This window comes from Neoarius graeffei, chromosome 11 (genome assembly GCF_027579695.1).
Source record: "Neoarius graeffei isolate fNeoGra1 chromosome 11, fNeoGra1.pri, whole genome shotgun sequence".
In the NCBI taxonomy this organism is placed as follows: Eukaryota; Metazoa; Chordata; class Actinopteri; order Siluriformes; family Ariidae; genus Neoarius; species Neoarius graeffei.
The window spans coordinates 33,260,322-33,283,045 of record NC_083579.1 but is presented as its reverse complement, the minus strand read 5'-3'; the positions used below and the strand labels follow the sequence as shown (position 1 = coordinate 33,283,045).

The 22,724-nt window shown below is 41.3% G+C and overlaps 1 protein-coding gene across 2 annotated transcripts in view; it reads left to right on the top strand.

Annotated features, from left to right (window-relative positions):
• foxn3 (forkhead box N3) overlaps window positions 1-17,964 on the top strand; it is a 201,506-nt gene extending 183,542 nt beyond the window's left edge. For both annotated transcript variants that reach the window (XM_060933731.1, XM_060933730.1), the window contains exons 5-6: window positions 3,678-3,786; window positions 13,902-17,964. In XM_060933731.1, coding sequence (XP_060789714.1) covers window positions 3,678-3,786; window positions 13,902-14,391 — 599 coding nt within the window. In that variant the 3' untranslated portion in view covers window positions 14,392-17,964. The remainder of the gene's footprint in view (window positions 1-3,677; window positions 3,787-13,901) is intronic.
• Window positions 17,965-22,724: the final 4,760 nt, after the last annotated feature.

Here is a 22,724-nt window from a genome sequence, read left to right as displayed (position 1 = left end):
TGTGTTGTTGCATTACAAGCTGGAATTAGAATGGATTTTTGGTGGGTTAGTACAACCCCGATTCCAAAAAAGTTGGGACAAAGTACAAATTGTAAATAAAAACAGAATGCAATGATGTGGAAGTTTCAAAATCCCATATTTTATTCAGAATAGAACATAGATGACATATCAAATGTTTAAACTGAGAAAATGTATCATTTAAAGAGAAAAATTAGGTGATTTTAAATTTCATGACAACAACACATCTCACAAAAGTTGGGACAAGGCCATGTTTACCACTGTGAGACATCCCCTTTTCTCTTTACAACAGTCTGTAAACGTCTGGGGACTGAGGAGACAAGTTGCTCAAGTTTAGGGATAGGAATGTTAACCCATTCTTGTCTAATGTAGGATTCTAGTTGCTCAACTGTCTTTGGTCTTTTTTGTCGTATCTTCCGTTTTATGATGCGCCAAATGTTTTCTATGGGTGAAAGATCTGGACTGCAGGCTGGCCAGTTCAGTACCCGGACCCTTCTTCTATGCAGCCATGATGCTGTAATTGATGCAGTATGTGGTTTGGCATTGCCATGTTGGAAAATGCAAGGTCTTCCCTGAAAGAGACGTCGTCTGGATGGGAGCATATGTTGCTCTAGAACCTGGATATACCTTTCAGCATTGATGGTGTCTTTCCAGATATGTAAGCTGCCCATGCCACACGCACTAATGCAACCCCGTACCATCAGAGATGCAGGCTTCTGAACTGAGCGCTGATAACAACTCGGGTCGTCCTTCTCCTCTTTAGTCCGAATGACACGGCGTCCCTGATTTCCATAAAGAACTTCAAATTTTGATTTGTCTGACCACAGAACAGTTTTCCACTTTGCCACAGTCCATTTTAAATGAGCCTTGGCCCAGAGAAGACGTCTGCGCTTCTGGATCATGTTTAGATACGGCTTCATCTTTGAACTATAGAGTTTTAGCTGGCAACAGCGGATGGTACGGTGATTTGTGTTCACAGATAATGTTCTCTGGAAATATTCCTGAGCCCATTTTGTGATTTCCAATACAGAAACATGCCTGTATGTGATGCAGTGCCGTCTAAGGGCCCGAAGATCACGGGCACTCAGTATGGTTTTCCGGCCTTGACCCTTACGCACAGAGATTCTTCCAGATTCTCTGAATCTTTTGATGATATTATGCACTGTAGATGATGATCTGTTCAAACTCTTTGCAATTTTACACTGTCGAACTCCTTTCTGATATTGCTCCACTATTTGTCGGCGCAGAATTAGGGGGATTGGTGATCCTCTTCCCATCTTTACTTCTGAGAGCCACTGCCACTCCAAGATGCTCTTTTTATACCCAGTCATGTTAATGACCTATTGCCAATTGACCTAATGAGTTGCAATTTGGTCCTCCAGCTGTTCCTTTTTTGACCTTTAACTTTTCCAGCCTCTTATTGCCCCTGTCCCAACTTTTTTGAGATGTGTTGCTGTCATGAAATTTCAAATGAGCCAATATTTGGCATGAAATTTCAAAATGTCTCACTTTCAACATTTGATATGTTGTCTATGTTCTATTGTGAATACAATATCAGTTTTTGAGATTTGCAAATTATTGCATTCCGTTTTTATTTACAATTTGTACTTTGTCCCAACTTTTTTGGAATCGGGGTTGTACCATTTGATTTACACAACATGCCTACAACTTTAAAGGTGCAAATTGTTGTTTTATTGTGACACAAACAATAATTAAGATGAAAAAACAGAAATCTGGATTGTGCATAGGCATTCACCCCCCAAAGTCACTACTTTGTAGAGCCGTCTTTTGCTGCAGTTACGTACAGGGATAATACTCTTGGGGTATGTCTCTATAAGCTTAGCACATCTAGCCACTGGGATTTTTGCCCATTCCTCAAGGCAAAACTGCTCCAACCCCTTCAAGTTAGATGGATTGCGTTGGTGTACAGCAATCTTCAAGTTATGCCACAGAATCTCAACTGGATTGAGGTCTAGGCTTTGACTAGGCCATTCCAAGACATTTAAATGTTTTCCTTTAAATCACCTCCAGTGTAGGCGGCACGGTGGTGTAGTGGTTAGCGCTGTCGCCTCACAGCAAGAAGGTCCTGGGTTCGAGCCCCGGGGCCGGCGAGGGCCTTTCTGTGCGGAGTTTGCATGTTCTCCCCGTGTCCGCGTGGGTTTCCTCCGGGTGCTCCGGTTTCCCCCACAGTCCAAAGACATGCAGGTTAGGTTAACTGGTGACTCTAAATTGACCGTAGGTGTGAATATGAGTGTGAATGGTTGTCTGTGTCTATGTGTCAGCCCTGTGATGACCTGGCGACTTGTCCAGGGTGTACCCCGCCTTTCGCTCGTAGTCAGCTGGGATAGGCTCCAGCTCGCCTGCGACCCTGTAGAAGGATAAAGCGGCTAGAGATAATGAGATGAGATGAGACCTCCAGTGTAGCTTTAGCAGTATGTTTAGGGTCATTGTCCTGCTGGAATGTGAACCTTGGTCCCAGTCTCAAACCTCTGTCCGACTCAAACAGGTTTTCCTCCAGAATTGCCCTGTATTTAGTGTCATCCATCTTTCCTTCAGTCCTGACCCACTTTCCTGTTCCTGCAGATGAAAAATATCCCCACAGCATGATGCTGCCACCACCATGCTTCACTGTAGGAATGGTCTTCTCAGGGTGTTGGGTTTGCACCACACATGGCATTTCCCATGATGGCCAAAAAGATAAGTTTTAGTCTCATTTGACCAGAGAATCTTCTTCCATGTGTTTGGGGAGTCTGCCACATGCTGTTGGGCAAACTCCAAACGTGTTTTCTTATTCTTTTTTCTTTAAGCAATGGCTTTCTTCTGGGCACTCTTCCATAAAGCACCAGTCTGTGGAGTGTACGGCTTAAAGTGGTCCTATGGACAGATCCTCCTATCTCCACTGTGGATCTTTGCAGCTCCTTCAGTGTTATCTTTGGTGTCTTTGTTGCATTTCTGATCAATGTCTTCCTTGCCCGGTCTGTGAGTTTTGGTGGGTGGCCTTCTCTTGTCAGGTTTGTAGTGGTGCCATATTCTTTCCATTTTGCTATTATGGATTTAATGGTGCGTCATGGGATATTCAAAGTTTGGGTATTTTTTATAACCCAACCCTGATCTATACTTCTTCATGACTTTGTCTCTGACCTGTTTGGAGTGCTGCTTGGTTTTCATGTTGCTTGCTTAGTAGTGTTGCAGAGTCGGGGTCCTTCCAGAACAGGTTGATTTATACAGGCATCATGTGACAGATCATGTGACACTTTGATTGCACACAGGTGGATCTTAATCAACTAATTATGTGGCTTATGAAGTGAATTGGTTGGACAGCTCTTATTTAGGGGTTTCATATGAAAGGAGGTGAATACCTATGCACATGCCAAATTTCAGTTTTTTCATCTTAATTATTGTTCGTGTCACAATAAAACAACAATTTGCACCTTTAAAGTGGTAGGCATGTTGTGTAAATCAAATGCTGCTAACCCTCTGAAAATCCATTTTAATTCCATCTTGTAATGCGACAAAACAGAACAAACATCAAGGGGGATGAATATTTTTGCAAGACACTGTATGTGTATAAGTGTCTGTGTGTGTGCCCGCACGCTATAGGCGTGTCAGTGTTGTAGACACTCACATAAACGGACGATTTCTCCATTTCTCCTCTGCAGTCCCTCAGGGAGTGATCCGGAACGGAGCTTGTATGATGAGCCCGGGCCTCTTCCCAGGAATTCGACCTCTTCCCATCAATCCTATTGGCAGCAGAGCAGCTGCCGTCAGGTTAGTCCCGCCTCTTTTCACTCATCCACTAGTCTTTTTTTGTCTCTGTCCTTCCTCTGTGCTACTGTCCTCCTGTGATCTTCCTCACACTGGTTATGTACGAAGAGTCAGATCGACGAACGTGACACTTTGTCATTACTTCATTTTCTTTCTTTCACATCAGCTGATACATTTTACTGAAGTCAAGTAGAAAACAACCAGCTGGAAATCCTTCCATAAAAAGAGTTTAATCTTAATTTAAAATGTTGTGATTTACCCCCCAAAAAGAAAATTTGCTTGATGTAAGTATTCGGACTCTCAGACTCAGGAGAGTGCTTTCATTAAAACCATTGCACGATATAAGAGTCTGGCTGGCATCTTCACTTTCACAACTTGCAAATTTACATCCGGAGATTAATAAAAGGTCTATTAAAAATCTTATAACTGGTCACTGAAGTGGTGCTGAAGGTCAGAACTGACATTTTGGCCAAGACCTGTGATCTGATTGCTTACTGTGACCTTTCACCCAAGAAATGTAGTTCATTTGTTTACTGTTACATTTTGAGTTGTAACTGTTTGATTAACCAGAAAGTCAAGGATGTCATAGCTCATCTAGCCTGCCATCAAACAACCATGACTACCAAGACATCAAACAGAACTGAAATGTGACAATGTGAGAGGTGACCAACCTCCACGACAAATTGCAACAGGAAGATAATCTATCTATCTATGGCCAGGTTACCTGCCCGAACTGATAATCACATCATCAGTTTTTCTTTGGCTAATCAGACGCAAGGTACGCCACCACACTTGCTGCACCAATTGGGGGTTAAGCACCTTGCTCAAGGGCACTTCAGCCAGTCCTGCTGGTCCATGGAAATAAACCAACAACCTTTTGGTCCCAAAGCTGTTTCTCTAACCATTAGGCCATGGAAGGAAAATCAACAAAGGGGTAAATTTTGTTCCCCAAGGGAAGATCTACCCAAAAGATCGATCAGAAGTGAAATTGGATGCTCCAATGCATAGTTATAACACTAAGCATGCATGCTGTATAGAATCTGTAATGTTGTCTTAATTGTAATCCATCTTGATCGTGACCTACAACATTACAGACACACCAAACTGGACCCAAAAGCATGAAAACACCAGAACTGTGAAACTAGCCTATGACAGTGGGGAATAGTAGAATCCGATTCAGGAAACATTTTCATGAATGTGAATTTACTATTTGGCAGAGATAATTATGGACATGCTAATGTTACATAGTCTACAGACTGAAAGGAGTGTTTTATAATAGAACTGGACTCATAGTGTGAGTCGCCAGCAAGAGTTTCAAGTTCCCCCTGCTGTACAGAACTTGTTGTGAGCAGGCTCTGGGTACTGGTCTCTTTGGTGACCTCGGTAGCAGATTTGTGTGAGTAGAGGTTTGAGCCCCACTTCAGACCATCCATCCATATTTTATCTGTATTATCCATAACCGCTTATCCTATGCAGGGTCGCAGGCAAGCTGGAGCCTATCCCAGCTGTCTATGGGTGAAAGGCGGGGTACACCCTGGCCAAGTCACCAGATCATTGCAGGGCTGGCACATAGACACAGACAACCATTCACACTCACATTCACACCTACGGTCAATTTAGACCCACCGATTAGCCTAACCTGCATGTCTTTGGACTGTGGGGTAAGCCGGAGCACCCGGAGGAAACCCACACAGACACGGGGAGAACAGAACTCCACACAGAAAGGCCCCCGTCGGCGACTGGGCTCGAACCCAGACCTTCTTGCTGTGAGGCGACAGCGCTAACCACTACACCACCATGCCGCCCCCACTTCAGACCATTTACATCAATAATTCTAGTGCAATACAGTGGTCCCTCTGTTATGTGACCCCTCTGATGAGCAACTCCCCCTCTCATCCAGGCACCTGAGCTTGGCGCTAAGTCCATTGAAAGGATGTACTTTATTATGTTAAATGTCCCTCTGATGAGAGACCACCCCTCTTACGTGACTACTTTTCTTTGGTGCTGGGGTGGTCACATAAGAGAGGGACCACTGTATTTGCATTTCCATTCGGAGTCTAGATGGTTCATGAAATTACAGTGAGCAAGTCAGCATGCATGCTTGTAATTATATTATTATGTTCAAAGTATTCTGTGCAAGACAGATCTGTATTTTAAACCAGTGTAAGTTGGTTTTGAAATTGAGGTCCTGCAGTTGTGTCGATGACAAAACAACAAACATGAAAATAGAACTGAAATCCGTTGAGAATTGAGGGAGGAGATATGATTTAACTGAAATAAAGTTGCAAACAAATTATTTACAACAGGAAAATCAACAAACGTCCAAGTTTTGTTCCTCAAGGGAAGATCTACTCAAAACATCGATCAGAACTGGAATTGGATGAGAAATGAGAGAGGAGATAAAATTCTAGTGAGAGGCCTGGAAAATTAGTCAATTTGGCCTAATTACTAACTCGTTAGCAAAAAAAAAAGGAAAAAACAACGACCAAGTTTTATGTGGAGTGATGAGCTCTTTCGAACAAAACAATCAGAATGGAAATCCATGGGGAATTGACGAATTGTAGACGGCGGACAATCGACAGACGGACGCCATGGCAACAGCTCGTCAGCTTTATGGCCAGATGAGCTAATAATTACAGTGACATTTGTTTGTCTGGAAACATGATCCGATTGGTTGACGTTACATTTTGGGTAGAAGCTGTTGCCTGATTGGCTGCAGTGGCATTGAGGGCGGGAGCTGTGACCTGATCAGTTACTTGGACAGGAACTGTGCTCCATTTAGTTACTCTAACATTTTGTGGCTGAAACTCAGGTCCGATTGCTTACCATGACATTTTAGGCAGGCCTTTTGGGTTACATTTTGGGCAGGAAATGCTGTTTGATTGGCTATTGTGACATTTTAGCTGGAAACCGCAGCCAGTTTTTAGATTAAAAAAAAAAACTGGTGGTGTGAAAACGAAGCTGTCATATAACTCAGCCCATATTTAAACACCATGCAGTAATGTGTGTCGAAAAAACTCTAGCGAAATAGTTTTGTCGAGGCTACAAACCCCTTCGGCCTGGAAATTCAAGTATCTGAGCTGTCGATATGACCAAAATACACAATCGTAAATAATGAATAACATACAAGAAGTATTTCCTGAGTGAAGAGAGTGGATGGTCTTTCATCAGGTAAAACATTCATAAGCTGAGACTCCTGAGTGCTGCCTTCCCTCCTTACACACACACACACACACACACACACACACACACACACACACATACAGAGGTCCTCTCCTTTTCACTCTGACGTGTTGATGGTTTCGTCCATCCATATAGGCAAAGATGAGCAGTTTCCTTCTGAAAGCGTCGCAGTCATGAGGTGCAGCGTTTTAGAACGTGCTATTCTGAGTGGTAGAGAAACCATCAGAGCTGTTGGCTAAAACAAGTCCATGGAGAGACAGGTGTGGACAGGTTTTGTGTGTGTGTGGACGTTCATGCCCCAGGGCCTCCAGGTGCGCTCATAGGACACCTTTTACCCAGAAACCCCTTCGCTTTCTGTGCGCCACTGTAACACATCACTGCAAAAAACAACATCGCTCGGTTTAATAGAATGTGTGACCTTCATGCATATGTGCTGACACACACACACACACACACACCAAAATATGCGTTTACTCAAATATGCATTCGTACCCAAACATTTCCAACGTGGTATGGCTGAGATGTTAACATGCCAAGTGACAGATTGTGTTACGCGCCTCTGAAATGAGTGACGCTGCATTTAGGCTTAAATTATCGAGTGTGTTTTCATATCCCTATGCACCGTGGCTATCATTCATGAGCCGTAAACACAGAAATGAGACAGGATGTGGAAAAGAACAGCTCTCCGCTTTATTTTCTCGAAGCTTGCAGGGAATGTTAATGTTTATGTTTATGGGGAAGCAGGACAGAAAGCGAAGTCTACAGTCTCGCTAAACCCTGACCAGCAGCAGTGAGCTGGTTGAAAAGGCATTTCATTAGAGTAATTCTCTATCCTGTGCTTTGTTGATGAGGGACATGAATGGAAATAAATGCGCTCCATTGCCATTTCTCCGCATTACTTCTCCACTAAAATCAGGCCATATTGTAATCCAGCTCCATTAATTAGGTTTATAATAGCGCCGTCGGTCAGCTGGAGAGGTGCTTCAAAACTGAAGTACGTTTCAAGGCCGTGAGACGTGTTTAATTTCATTAGCTCGTGACTCACCCACCATGGACTGGGCTGCTACGAAAAAAGAAAGGGAGAAAAAAAACTAAACAAAATTGTGTTTTCATGTTATCCTGTTATATACAACCTCATTATGGCATTGTGAAGAAAAATAAATCTTGAGGAAATAACAGCAATCACTCGTGCCTCTGGTGAGTGTATGTAGCTAGTGTGTAGCTACCGTAACTTGCCTTCAATCAAATACATTTTCAAAAAAAAAAAAAGTAGCATGTATAAATTGTATACAAAATATATTTTCAGCTACAACAGTTTCACAGTGACATAAAAAAGCTATCTACGAGTGGCAACAGGAGCAGTCGCTACACGTCCAAAAGAGACAAACTACACATGACACAAGGGATTTATCATTTGCTAGTGTGAATTTAGAGCTACCAGTCTTAGTTAGTGTCAGCTAACAGACTAGCAAAGCTTGCTCGAGACTAGATTTATCATTCAGATGAAATAAAGATTGGTGTAACCCTGGCGATGAGGAGGCTGCTCGCCTTCGCTGTAGCTTTGGAGGCAGAAAATAAAGAGAAAGAGGAGCTGCTGGTGTGACCTGAACTGAAACAGAGTTGAGCAGGACTGTTTGGCAAGGCGGTGGAGCAAATTTCTGGGCCAGAAGCATTTCAATCCGAAGCTTGAAACGCAGAATCTAGTCAGATCCATGACACGATAAATTTGCAAATGAAAGTTTTCTCAGGTATCCTTGAAAGGATGTGATTATTACAGGACTAGAACCACTTTCAGAAATTACAACCCCGATTCCAAAAAAGTTGGGACAAAGTACAAATTGTAAATAAAAACGGAATGCAATGATGTGGAAGTTTCAAAATTCCATATTTTATTCAGAATAGAACATAGATGACATATCAAATGTTTAAACTGAGAAAATGTATCATTTAAAGAGAAAAATGAGGTGATGTTAAATTTCATGACAACAACACATCTCAAAAAAGTTGGAACAAGGCCATGTTTACCACTGTGAGACATCCCCTTTTCTCTTTACAACAGTCTGTAAACGTCTGGGGACTGAGGAGACAAGTTGCTCAAGTTTAGGGATAGGAATGTTAACCCATTCTTGTCTAATGTAGGATTCTAGTTGCTCAACTGTCTTAGGTCTTTTTTGTCGTATCTTCCGTTTTATGATGCACCAAATGTTTTCTGTGGGTGAAAGATCTGGACTGCAGGCTGGCCAGTTCAGTACCCGGACCCTTCTTCTACGCAGCCATGATGCTGTAATTGATGCAGTATGTGGTTTGGCATTGTCATGTTGGAAAATGCAAGGTCTTCCCTGAAAGAGACGTCGTCTGGATGGGAGCATATGTTGCTCTAGAACCTGGATATACCTTTCAGCATTGATGGTGTCTTTCCAGATGTGTAAGCTGCCCATGCCACACGCACTAATGCAACCCCATACCATCAGAGATGCAGGCTTCTGAACTGAGCGCTGATAACAACTCGGGTCGTCCTTCTCCTCTTTAGTCCGAATGACACGGCGTCCCTGATTTCCATAAAGAACTTCAAATTTTGATTCGTCTGACCACAGAACAGTTTTCCACTTTGCCACAGTCCATTTTAAATGAGCCTTGGCCCAGAGAAGACGTCTGCGCTTCTGGATCATGTTTAGATACGGCTTCTTCTTTGAACTATAGAGTTTTAGCTGGCAACGGCGGATGGCACGGTGAATTGTGTTCACAGATAATGTTCTCTGGAAATATTCCTGAGCCCATTTTGTGATTTCCAATACAGAAGCATGCCTGTATGTGATGCAGTGCCGTCTAAGGGCCCGAAGATCACGAGCACCCAGTATGGTTTTCCGGCCTTGACCCTTACGCACAGAGATTCTTCCAGATTCTCTGAATCTTTTGATGATATTATGCACTGTAGATGATGAGATGTTCAAACTCTTTGCAATTTTACACTGTCGAACTCCTTTCTGATATTGCTCCACTATTTGTCGGCGCAGAATTAGGGGGATTGGTGATCCTCTTCCCATCTTTACTTCTGAGAGCCGCTGCCACTCCAAGATGCTCTTTTTATACCCAGTCATGTTAATGACCTATTGCCAATTGACCTAATGAGTTGCAATTTGCTCCTCCAGCTGTTCCTTTTTTGTACCTTTAACTTTTCCAGCCTCTTATTGCCCCGTCCCAACTTTTTTGAGATGTGTTGCTGTCATGAAATTTCAAATGAGCCAATATTTGGCATGAAATTTCAAAATGTCTCACTTTCGACATTTGATATGTTGTCTATGTTCTATTGTGAATACAATATCAGTTTTTGAGATTTGTAAATTATTGCATTCCGTTTTTATTTACAATTTGTACTTTGTACTTTGGAATCGAGGTTGTACAAACTGCAGCTTTAATCAGGACAAAGAATCCATTTCCAGATCATTTCATGTTCTTATAGTATATACTGTAGTAGCTTCATTTTCTTTGGAAGGAAACACAGAAGCATAAATGAACAAAGATGTTTGATTTAAGTTCAACAGCATTTTCTGCTACACGCAAACAACAAAAACAACAACAACAATAACAACAACAAAACCAAGATTCTTCCAGCATAGCCTCACTGAACCTTTAGCATCGCAGCAGCAGGCACGTAAGTAGAAGTCCAGGTGCTGGAGAATAAAAAGCTAAAGGAATGAATGGCCTAGTTAGAGTGTGACCTAAATCCAGCTGGAAATTTCATCCATCGCATAAAGATGGTGTTTTACACAAAGAAGCAGAGCAGTCAGGCAGAGCTCGACCAGCTTTACACAGAGAAAGATATTGAATAATAAAGCAATGCATTTGTATAAGAATTGATAAAGCTTAAAGAGGTAAACAGTATATAAGGAGAAAATATGTACACAAAAGCAACGATTTCCATAGTATCACTTCTAACAATGGACATTGCCACAAAGAAGCTTTTTTGGAAAATGGATGTAGGTTTAAAGACAACACGGGGGAAGAAACCTTGAAAGGAACCCGACTGAAAAGGGAACCTGTTCTGTTCTTGGCCCTAAAAAAGTACACAGAGTTACCTTGAGGTCCAATAATGAGCCCTAGGGGGTACATTAGTGTAGATTGTATCATGGGGGACAGAAATAGACTCCTGCTGTATCTCTATTTCTGACAGTGTTGTGTCACTGGATCATCGGATTATAACTCATTACTGTATACCGGTGTAGAAGAGTAAAAACAAATATTACAGTGTTGTTAAAAAGACATTCAGTACGAGCAGTCTATATTAACATGGGAAAGGTTAAACGTGTTAAGAGTTGGGCTACAAATATGTCAACATTTCCTGGGCTTGTCATCCATCCATTATCTGTAGCCGTTTATCCTGTCCAACAGGGTCGCAGGCAAGCTGGAGCCTATCCCAGCTGACTACGGGTGAGAGGCGGGGTTCACCCTGGACAAGTCGCCAGGTCATCACAGGGCTGACACATAGACACAGACAACCATTCACACTCACATTCACACCTACGCTCAATTTAGAGTCACCAGTTAACCTAACCTGCATGTCTTTGGACTGTGGGGGAAACCGGAGCACCCGGAGGAAACCCACGTGGACACGGGGAGAACATGCAAACTCCACACAGAAAGGCCCTCGCCGGCCACGGGGCTCAAACCCAGGACCTTCTTGCTGTGAGGTGACAGCACTAACCACTACACCACCGTGCCGCCCTGGCTTGTCATTCAGATTATGTAAATTACCTGTGTGTAGTTCAGGCTTCCGATATTGCCAGATTTTCTCTGATAGAAGCATCCAAACCAAGGTTTTGTTTCAATAGTGTTGAGGCCGCCTTTAACGCAAGCCCTTTCAAGCAAGAGATAGAAAATGCAGACTGAAGAAAAAGGAATGTTTGAATTATTTTTCTTTGCTGTGAAATGATGATGATGATGACGACGATGATGATGCAACATAAAAGCAATACATTTTAAAAATGAAAAAAAGGCGAATACGATGATCTATGAATGAGAAGATAGTGAGCAGTGAAATGAATCCAGTAGGAGTCTCGTGTATCTGGCTGCATGAGTAGTATTTGTTGTATTATCACATTAATCACTGCAAATTTGGTTTCATTTAACAAAATGGCTTCTGCACTCATCATTCAGCAGCACATAAAATAGCACATGATCCCGCACATTCCGAACAGTTAGTATTTTGTTTTTTATATCATGCAACAACAGATATGCGTGTGCGCAAATTAATGAAGCCATAAGATACTACAACCCCAATTAAAAAAATAAAATAAAGTTTGGGTTGCTGTGTAAAACATAAATAAAAAGAGAATGTGAAGATTTGTAAATCATGGAAACCCTATATTTCATTTAAAAATAGTACAAAGACAACATATCGAATGTTGAAACTGAGAAATTTTATTTTTTGTTTGTTTGTTTGTTTGTTTGTTTATTTGTTTGTTTTCAAACTATATGCTCATTTTGAATTTGATATCAGCAACACGTTTCAAAAAAGTTGGGACAGGGGCAACAAAAGACTGAAAAAATTGTGTAATGCTAAAAAAACCTAATTTGGTTAATTGGCAACAGGTCAGTAACATAATTGGGTATAAAAAGAGCATCCCAGAGAGGCGGAGTCTCTCAGAAGTAAAGATGGGGAGGGGTTCAGTGCTCTGTGAAAGACTGTGTGGGGAAACAGTGCGACAATTTAAGAAATGTAACACTGCAAAGAATTTGTGGATCACATCATCTGTGGTCCATAATATCATTAAAAGATTCCGAGAATCTGGGGAAATCTCTGTATGCAAGAGACAAGGCTGAAAACTGACATTGGATGCCTATGATCTTCAGGCCCTCAGGAGACACTGCATTAAAAGCAGACACGTGTCTGTAGTGGAAATCACTGTATGGGCTCAGGAACACTTCAGAAAACCATCGTCTGTGAAAACAGTTCATTACTGCATCCACAAGTGCAAGTTAAAACCAGATATAAATAATATCCAAAAACACCGCCACCTTCTCTGGGCCCGAGCTCTTTTACGATGGACTGAGGCGAAGTGGAAAATTGTCCCGAGGTCTGACGAATCAAAAGTAGAAATTATTTTTAGAAATCATGAACACTGCGTCCTCCAGGCTAAAGAGGAGAGGGACCATCCGGCTTGTTATCAGTGCACAGTTCAAAAGCCAGCGTCTGTGATGGTATGAGGGTGCATTAGTGCACATGACATGTGCAGCTTGTACATCTGGGAAGGCATCATTAATGCTGAATGATATATACACATTTCAGAGCAATATGCTGCCATCCAGAAAAAATCTTTTTCAGCGAGACAATGCCAAACCACTTTCTGCACATATTAAAATTGCCTGGCTCCATAGTAAAAGAGTCCAGGTGCTAAACTGGCCTGCCTGCAGTCCAGACCTGTCTCTCATTTAAAACGTTTGGTGCATTATGAAGCACAAAATACGACAAAGGAAACTCCTGAACTGTTAAGCAACTGAAATTGTATATTAGGCAAGAATGGGACAAAATTTCTCTTTCAAAACTACAGCAATTGGTCTCCTCAGTTCCCAAACGTTTACAGAGTGTTGTTAAAAGTAGAGGTGATGCAGCACAGTGGTAAACATGCCCCGTCCCAACTTTTCTGATTTTCAAATCATCGCATTCTGTTTTTATTTACAGCGTCCCAACTTTTTTGGAATTGGGGTTGTAAATCATGGTCATGAGGTTGTCAGGTGTACATGAGATGGACGTGATTTTATTACACTTTTAATTCACTTTTTAGAGTTGTTAGACAGTCTTTATAATTACGGGAGCAGCTCTTATCACAGTGATTGCTTTTAATGACACCGGTAGGCTATAAAGTATTGAATTATTTGAACAAGTTCTATGACTGTGTTTCCTAACCACATGACGTATCTTTGGGCTGTGTAATTAGGTCAGTCCTGGCTGGCTGCAGGATTCGCAGCGAAAGTGAGCCGTCCTGCGACTCTCCTCTGGTCAGCAGCGACCCCAAGGAAGACCACAACTACAGCTTCGGCAAATCTTCCAACTCGACACCCGGAGAGAAAACGCAGCTCGACTGCAGCGCGTCCGAGTTCCACGGTCACGACACCACCAGCGACACGGACGACGACGACAGGGCCAAGATCAAGAAGGAGCCCAAAGAGTGGGCGGTGGACGCTCTGGCCCTGGCACAGCACAACAAGTGGCACCATTTGACAAAGGTCAAACAGAGAGTGGCCAGTGACATGCTGCCGTTAAAAAAGAGGCGCACGGAGAAGCCTCCAGAAAGCGATGATGAGGAGATGAAGGAGGCGGCGGGTTCTCTGCTCCACCTGGCTGGCGTCAGAGCCTGTTTGAACAATATCACCAACCGGACGGCCAAGGGCCAGAAAGAGCAAAAAGAGTCCATGAAAAATAACTAAACTGTGTTATGAGGAAGAGGGGGAAAAAAAGAAACATCACTTTTAATAGAATTTACTATTTTTTTCCAGGACATCAGGTGAATTCTACTGATTTGTGGCAATATCAACAATTAACTTTGTTTTCCTATCTTTATAGGTGAAGTTATTGAGGGTTCTTTATTTTTTATTGTTTTTATTTCTGTTTTTTTAAAGGAGATTAAAGCCATAGCAAAAAAAAAAAATCAGCTGATTTACTAATGGGTTTTATTTGGCTGATATTAACATTAAATAAGAAGAAAATTCCACACGCACTTAGATGAGAGAACACAGCGCTGTCGAGAAGCAAAGCGTCCCGTGGGCAGGTACATGCCCTGTGTCCGAAATCGCTCCCTGCTCACTATATAGTGAGGACGCTATTTTGTAGTGGTGTCCGAAACCTTAGTGAGGATTATTTACATCCTATATAGTGCACTCAAAGTATCCCACAATGCATCACGAAAAGTAATGGGCAACCGATGGTCACTAACCAAAGCAATATATCCCATCATGCATTGCGGTCACGCCGAAAGAAATCAAATTAAAAGTCTCAAATTTGATTTAATAAAAGGCAGCGGCAAAGAAGAAAGTATTCAGCCTTGATTAAAAAAAAACTGAAAGATGCAGGTACTTTGTATTGATTAATGTGGGAAATACTCTCAATATAATATGGATTTATCACAAAAATACATGCATGTGTTTATTATTTTAAAAACCTGCCAGCTGACTGATCTGGCACATTTTAATTGTGCGACAGTAATGACGTAAATACCATACCAGCATGACGGAGTAGTGTCCAAAAGCGTTTTTTTTTTTTTTTACCAATGAGCTCACTAAATAGTCCTCTATATGGTAATTCCCTGTACACAGAATAGAGAGTAGTGAACGAGTGAGCGATTTCGGACACAGGGATGGAGCAGGTCAGCAGGAGTAGAGAGTGTCTAGGAGTTATGTAAGCTATAGCTCTAGTACACTAGGAGTAGTGTACACTTCTCTTAGTCACATGGAGTGAGTGCACTTCCTTCCCAGAGCGCTAATCCGATCCGACATCATGGGCGTGTGCTCCTAGATTATTGTAGCTGCTGAAAGTCAGCCGTTCCCCGTCCCCCCGTCGTTAATCTGTGAAATAAATCCGAAGCCATAAGCTTTTGTGCTTTTTGGAGGCAAATATACACTAGATGTATGAATACGTACCAAGAAATTGTTCTCACTGCCCATGTTCTTCCCTTAAGCAATCGAAATGAGTGTTATGACTCAAATAAAGTCAAGTGGCATAGTGATATTCCTTATATCTTTACCGAACAATAAAATAATAATCCCAGAAATGAGGCTACTAAACCTGCCAATTGTAATTTAGTGATCAAAATAATGAAATGACTGTGGAAATGTTTTGTGGGATTTTTTTTTTATTATTATTATTTGGTTTCATTTTTTTAAAACTCCTGTTTCTGTTTTAATTTTGTATAAATTCTTTCTTATCTTTTCATTTTTTTAATCCTCATGATGTAAGAAGCAATTTCATCCAGTCAGGATAACACTGTATAAAATGTTACACTAGACCTTTTTTTGGTTGATTTGTTTGGTTTGGTTTTTTTTCTTTCTTTTCCTTTCTTAATTTAAGCAATGTAGCCAGCAGGATTTTTTTTTTCTCTCCAAAATCGTGTTGCATGGGTTCTTGTAAAGAAGATGAAGATCTTTTTTTTATTAAAAAAAAAAGTTGTAAGGTAAATAATGTATTTAGCATGAAGCATGAATTATTTTCATATAAATATAGATCCTAGAGAACAAAAAGGCACCGCCTCTAATCTAATTTCTATGCCCATAGGCCTACAGTCACTTTTGTTTTTGGTTTTTTTTTTTTTGTTTGTTTGTTTCGTTTTGTTTGTTTGGCTTGTTTTTTTTTGTTTGTTTGTTTTGTCTTGATTTGTCCTCATCGTACAAAAGCAGGCATTTTACAGAATAACCTTCTTCAGGGACAAACGCTGACTGTTGGGCAACACTCTGTGCAATATGGGGACTTCACCTTCTTTCCGAGTGTAGGGCTGTCAGCCCCCCTCTCCACTCTCTCCATCAGTTCAGCTCCGGTGTGTGTGTGTGTGTGTGTGTGTGTGTGTGTGTGTGTGTGTGTGTGTGTGTGTGTGTGTGTGTGTTTGTGGGGGTGAGCAAGCGTTCAGCGTTGTTGCTTAGCGCTCAGCTCTGTAAGGACAAGTTGGTAGTGAGTGTCTGTTCCTTTTCTTCCATTTTTTTTGAGGGGGGGTCTTCCATTTACACAGCACAGCTAATACACACTCTTCCCTCTACGTAGCACTGTTCAGTATTAAATATCTACACACACACACACACACACTAATCCCAGAGCATGTTGTTCGCTACTGCATATTGTATCCAATTCCATCCGATTGCACTTTTATCAATTAAAGGTGACACACCTAGCTTTTAACACAAGTCTGATTTTTAAAGTTCAGTGCCAAAGCCGGTAAGTTTATACACAGCAACGTGGCCAACACACACACACACACACACACACACACACACACACACACACACACACACTTTGATAATACTACATGAAAAACTTGTAGCATTTTTGTCGTCATGTATAATATAAATACTACATCATAATCATATCCGACGCTATCACATTACACATTATTGGCTGTAAATTGCTCATCGAGGTGTTTTTATATCATCCATATCATACACACTTTATCCTCATCATAGTGAATCCAAATGTTTATGATCTTGTCGACCTTGAGCATTTGTGACGTGTCCTGTTAGCATGCCTGTTCTGATCATGCACGTATACGGACTTCATGTGTGCATCGTTCTCATCGTCGTTGTCATCTTCATCGCTTCTGAGAACTGAATTCTCCATCCTCACACTGCGGAAAAAAGAAAATGGAGGAAAACCAGCATTAGAAAATCCATTCTTGTTGAGAAAAAAAAAGGGAACACTCACTACGTAACTTTTCCTTTTTACGAATCTCTTCCGAAGGAAAAGGCCGCGAGAGGATGAAGTGGCGAGTGGAGGCGCATGAGAAATCTCAACCCAAGCCAGGCAAATAACAGTTAATAACAGTCTTCTCCTTGTGTTTCCTTGTGTATTTTTGTCATTGTTTATTATTATTATTATTATTATTATTATTATTATTATTATTATTATTATTCAAAGCTTAACATTGTTAGTTGACAATTTAAAAAAAAGACTTGCCAAGTGTTTTCTTTTATGTTTGTTTGTTTGTTTGTTTGTTTTCCGAGCAAGTAGAACCGAGTCTCATTTGGTTCATTCTGAATTTTCGAGGTCTGATGGCATGTGCACCCTGATAAAGTGTCGATATGGAGGCGTTCTTGCACTCTGTATTTCCTCGTTGTGTAATCATATTGCCAAAGACAATTTCATCAATATGTAAATATCACTTTGTCCATCACGATGAAAAAAAAAAGATTCCTTTTTTATTTTATTTTGCGTTCGTTCGTTATTCCGACCTGCCATCACGTTTCTGTGCTGTATTGTCTTCCAGTTGCAATAAAGAAAAAAAAAAGAGTTGCAAAGGCGAACTTCTTGCACTTGTGTGATTCTAAAATAAAACCTTCATGAATAACAGTCTACATAAAATTAACTTTTTAAGTAGTCGATTGAAACGATTATTTTTTTTTTCTTTATGAAACAAGCAGAGCTGAAAATCTCTTTGGAAAACTGTGCTAGGTCTAAACAGTGTTATTACATCATAAAATATAACAGCCAATCAGGTTTCAGGATACAATATCCAATAGAAAAGCATTCAGATATTATGGACCGATTTTTTTTTTTTTTTAACTCTGTGTGTAGGCACCTCAGTACTTTTTTTTTTTTACTTTGTCACAATATCAACCCATTTATTATTCAATTTACAGTATATTATATATACAGCAGTGTGCAAAAGTCTTAGGCACATGTAAAGAAATACTGTAGACAAAAATAGCTTAAAAATAATGAAATGAAATGTTTCAACATTAAAAAAATTACTATAACCAGCAGTAAGCTATAATAAATGAAACAAAGTCAATATTTGGTGTGAGACGACCCTTTACTTAAAAAAAATAACAGTCTGAGGTACAGTGAGTGCAGTTTTATGCGGAAATGAGCTGTAGGTTTTACTGAGCATCTTACAGAACCAGCCACAGTTCTTCTGGACACTTTGACGGTCACACTCGCTTCGTAATTTTGCACCAAAACCCAGCAGCCTTCATTATGCTTTATTTTTTAAAGCTAGACGGCCTTTCGATTTCATAAAATCGGTGAAATTTAGTTCCCTCTGAAATTTGGTCATTGTGATCTATATTAACTTCTGTATATCTCAAAAAAAAAAAAACAGGCCATAGTGTAGCTGGGAAGTTATTTCATTTGAGGGGATTAAAGCAAATAACGTGCATGAAATTTCTCACTTTGTGCAGTCAAGCAGACAGAGGAAGTCCGTGTGCGCATGTGCAGGTTTACCTTCTTCTTCTTCTTTTGGGTTTTACAGCAGCTGGCATCCACAGTGTTGCATTACTGCCATCTACAGGTTTACCTTGACCGTGCACTGACAGTTCCATCATTCTGTCGCTAAACGAACAGCTGATCACACCGAGGTGCTTGCTGACCGCCGATATTTATTAGTTTGGTCCTGCATTTCCTTTCCTTCGTATATACTGTAACATAACATCTTTTCTTCTCGCTTCCCGTTACTGTAGTCGGTCTTTCACATTTCATTCACACACTCACGTCCTCCATTTTTCTCTTCAGTTTCAAATTTATATCCCACAATGCCTTGCACGAACGGGGAAAGCCCACCACGTGATGCATGATGTAGTATCTTGTATTGCGTCATGGTGAAGCAGGAAAAAATATTGGATAATTTAGGGCCACATGGCCTTAAATTCATTAATTGTTCTATTTAAAAAAAAAAGCTAATAAAATTGGAAGTCTGTGATTTGAATTCAGTAGATTTTGGTCCACTAAACAAAAATAACTGGGTGTCAGGGAAAATTCTTTTTATGACCTAATCTTGAAAAATCTGAAAGGCAGTCTAGCTTTAATCTGAAAAGTGCTCTCTTATGTAATATGCTGCTCAGATACAAGCTTTTCTTTTTTTGTAACATTTAACTTTGTGCTGGAAAATGAACGTTAGGAACTCTAAAATGCTTTTGTGCTTACTCGATAATGTCTCATCTCATCTCATTATCTCTAGCCGCTTTATCCTGTTCTACAGGGTCGCAGGCAAGCTGGAGCCTATCCCAGCTGACTACAGGCGAAAGGCGGGGTACACCCTGGACAAGTCGCCAGGTCATCACAGGGCTGACACATAGACACAGACAACCATTCACACTCACACTCACACCTACGGTCAATTTAGAGTCACCAGTTAACCTAACCTTCATGTCATTGGACTGCGGGGGAAACCGGAGCACCCGGAGGAAACCCACGCGGACACGGGGCTCGGACGCGGACCTTCTTGCTGTGAGGCGACAGCACTAACCACTACACCACCGTGCCACCACAGATATATATATATATATATATATATATATATATATATATATATATATATATATATATATATATATATATAAAAAGGGGTCCAAGTACCAAAGTTTCAGGAACTAAATCATGCTAATTTGTCTCCTAATTATTATCAATTTCGTGTTAATTTACAACCCAAAGTTATACATGCTCCTAAACTTCTCAGAATCTAAATTATAATTTCCTGTGATTCCTTCAGTCTAAACAAATCTGTAAACATACATGAAGTATAGTATACAGGATGTTGGGTATTTTAATTCTTTCCTCCTACAAGCTTCGAACTTCCAGTCATCAAACCTAAATTGCTAATATGTAGGATTTGCCAAAGTACTTTCATAACGGTTTATGCTTGAGGTCCTAATGATTTTTAAAACTGTGTTTTCAGCATCTCAAACTCAGGTAGATGTGTAGAAGACCATGTGCTCAAGGTCACCAATAAGTGATGCATCATTCCACCACATGGTGGCGCTCCCAATAATCTCATCTCATTATTTCTAGCCACTTTATCCTTCTACAGGGTCGCAGGCAAGCTGGAGCCTATCCCAGCTGACTACGGGCGAAAGGCGGGGTACACCCTGGACAAGTCGCCAGGTCATCACAGGGCTGACACATAGACACAGACACCCATTCACACTCACATTCACACCTACGCTCAATTTAGAGTCACCAGTTAACCTAACCTGCATGTCTTTGGACTGTGGGGGAAACCGGAGCACCCGGAGGAAACCCACGCGGACATGGGGAGAACATGCAAACTCCACACAGAAAGGCCCTTGCCGGCCACGGGGCTCGAACCCGGACCTTCTTGCTGTGAGGCGACAGCGCTAACCACTACACCACCGTGCCACCCGCTCCTAATAATATAATATTTAATTATAGTGTTGGATTAAAGATTCTGACTGCAAAGTTGAATTCTGGGCAAAATGTTCTATTTCTATTGCTGTTGGAGTTTCGAGATGTTTCGCTGCTCCACACACACACCGTGTATCCTGTGTGTAAATGTTTTGCCGAGATAAAAAGCCACACACGTTTTAGGATTCCGGAGAAGGCCGAAGCAAGTGAGCAACAATATCACGTGACCACCGTGGGGTGTGTTTGACCTATTTTTAACCAAAACAAGTTGGCGTGGGCAAACATGGTGGACTCGGCTGTCCCACCAGCTAAAAGGCAGCGGAAAAGAAAAGGAAAGCCTGTCTCATGAGTGCAACTACAAGATAGAGCAAGGTTAGAAGACATGTCATTTTTCTGGACAGATAACTAAATCATTATCGCTAGCACTTAGCTATCTTAGCCTTAGAATGCATGAGCTCGACTCCACGGGAGCGATTATGGAGTTCTACACCTCATGCTTTGATCTTACACGATAACACGAAAGCAGTAACAGAGAAAAGATATATTCGTCTTTTGTTTCACAGATCTATTCGCGAATGTCAACCACAAATTACATCCCTGCAGCTCAAAACTCTCCGAGGTCGATGCAGAGTCACGATGTTCTCCGCATGTCGCCATCTTGGTGTGATGCAGTTCCGCAGTTATGCTAATTAGTTAAAGCTCTTTGCGTTCGGCTGTTTCCGTAGGGCCATACTGTTTATGGAGGAAAACGGTCCCAAAATGGAGAAAAGCGACCCTCAGGACATCAAAATGATCACATCTCATCCGCGTGATATTGTTCTTGCGAGACAGAGGGAAATCCCATGCACAATCAACAAAATCCAAATTTTCAGATGACTTTGCAGTCAGCACCTTTAAAATCCTCATGAGAAAATGAAAATGTCATTCACAAGAATACATTTGATCACAGAACGAAACAAAATAGAACATAACTTATAATATTCACATCCCATTATGCTTGGACCCTTTTAATCACTTTTAGCTGCTACTATAAATGTAAAGGATTGCTCATTTATTGGTAATTGTTGTCGTATAAAAGGAATTAAACCCTTCAGGACATGTTGTTATCGGGGATTTGATTCAGAGATCAGTGTTGAATTTACATTAAAGGTGCAAAAGGCACTTTTGAACTTTAGAGACAGGACTCCAAAGACATGAAAATGAGGACTGCACATGAAGAAGAGGAAGAGGAGGAGCCTTTGCAACCACAGGTAACATGATTGACAGGTGAGTCCTGGATGTTGGTGGCCCATTTTTGTGTCCCAGAGCCTGTGGAGGGGCACAAAGACTCGAGTTTATCCTCGAAGTAGATATTTTATTGAAACCGGAGCAGGCTGAGAAGAAACTTTACCTCACGGAATCCAGGGACACATGTCGGCCGAAACGAATCCGAGAAAATTGCAAAAGAAGCATTTTTTTTCGAAATTTGTGATTTTCATTTTTTCCCATAATGTGCAAGTTGAGATCTTGAAGAATGCAATCAGTATTTCAGATAATAGATTGTTTTGTTGGAAAAGCATACATTTTTTGTTGCAAATTGTCTCGTTTTTGTCAGAACTGTAGCCTGCTGGGGGGTGCGGGTAAATTACCATATGGGCCATTCACGTGACGATTTAACACTACGTTCAGGTGGGGTTTACATTAGACCGTATCAGCGGATCATCAGATTAACGTTTTTAAAACGATTCACGTGCACACAGCAACGCCAATACACGATTCGCGTGCACACAGCAACGCCAATACACGGATACGCTCGGCTCCGCAGGCATCCTGCGCTGCAAATCACTCCGCCCTGAACAGCGAGTGCCCTCTGGAGGGTGCGCACTCCGGCCCTGCGCAGCTCACAGAGAGCGCGAGTATAGCGCACGAGCTGTGATTCGGGACT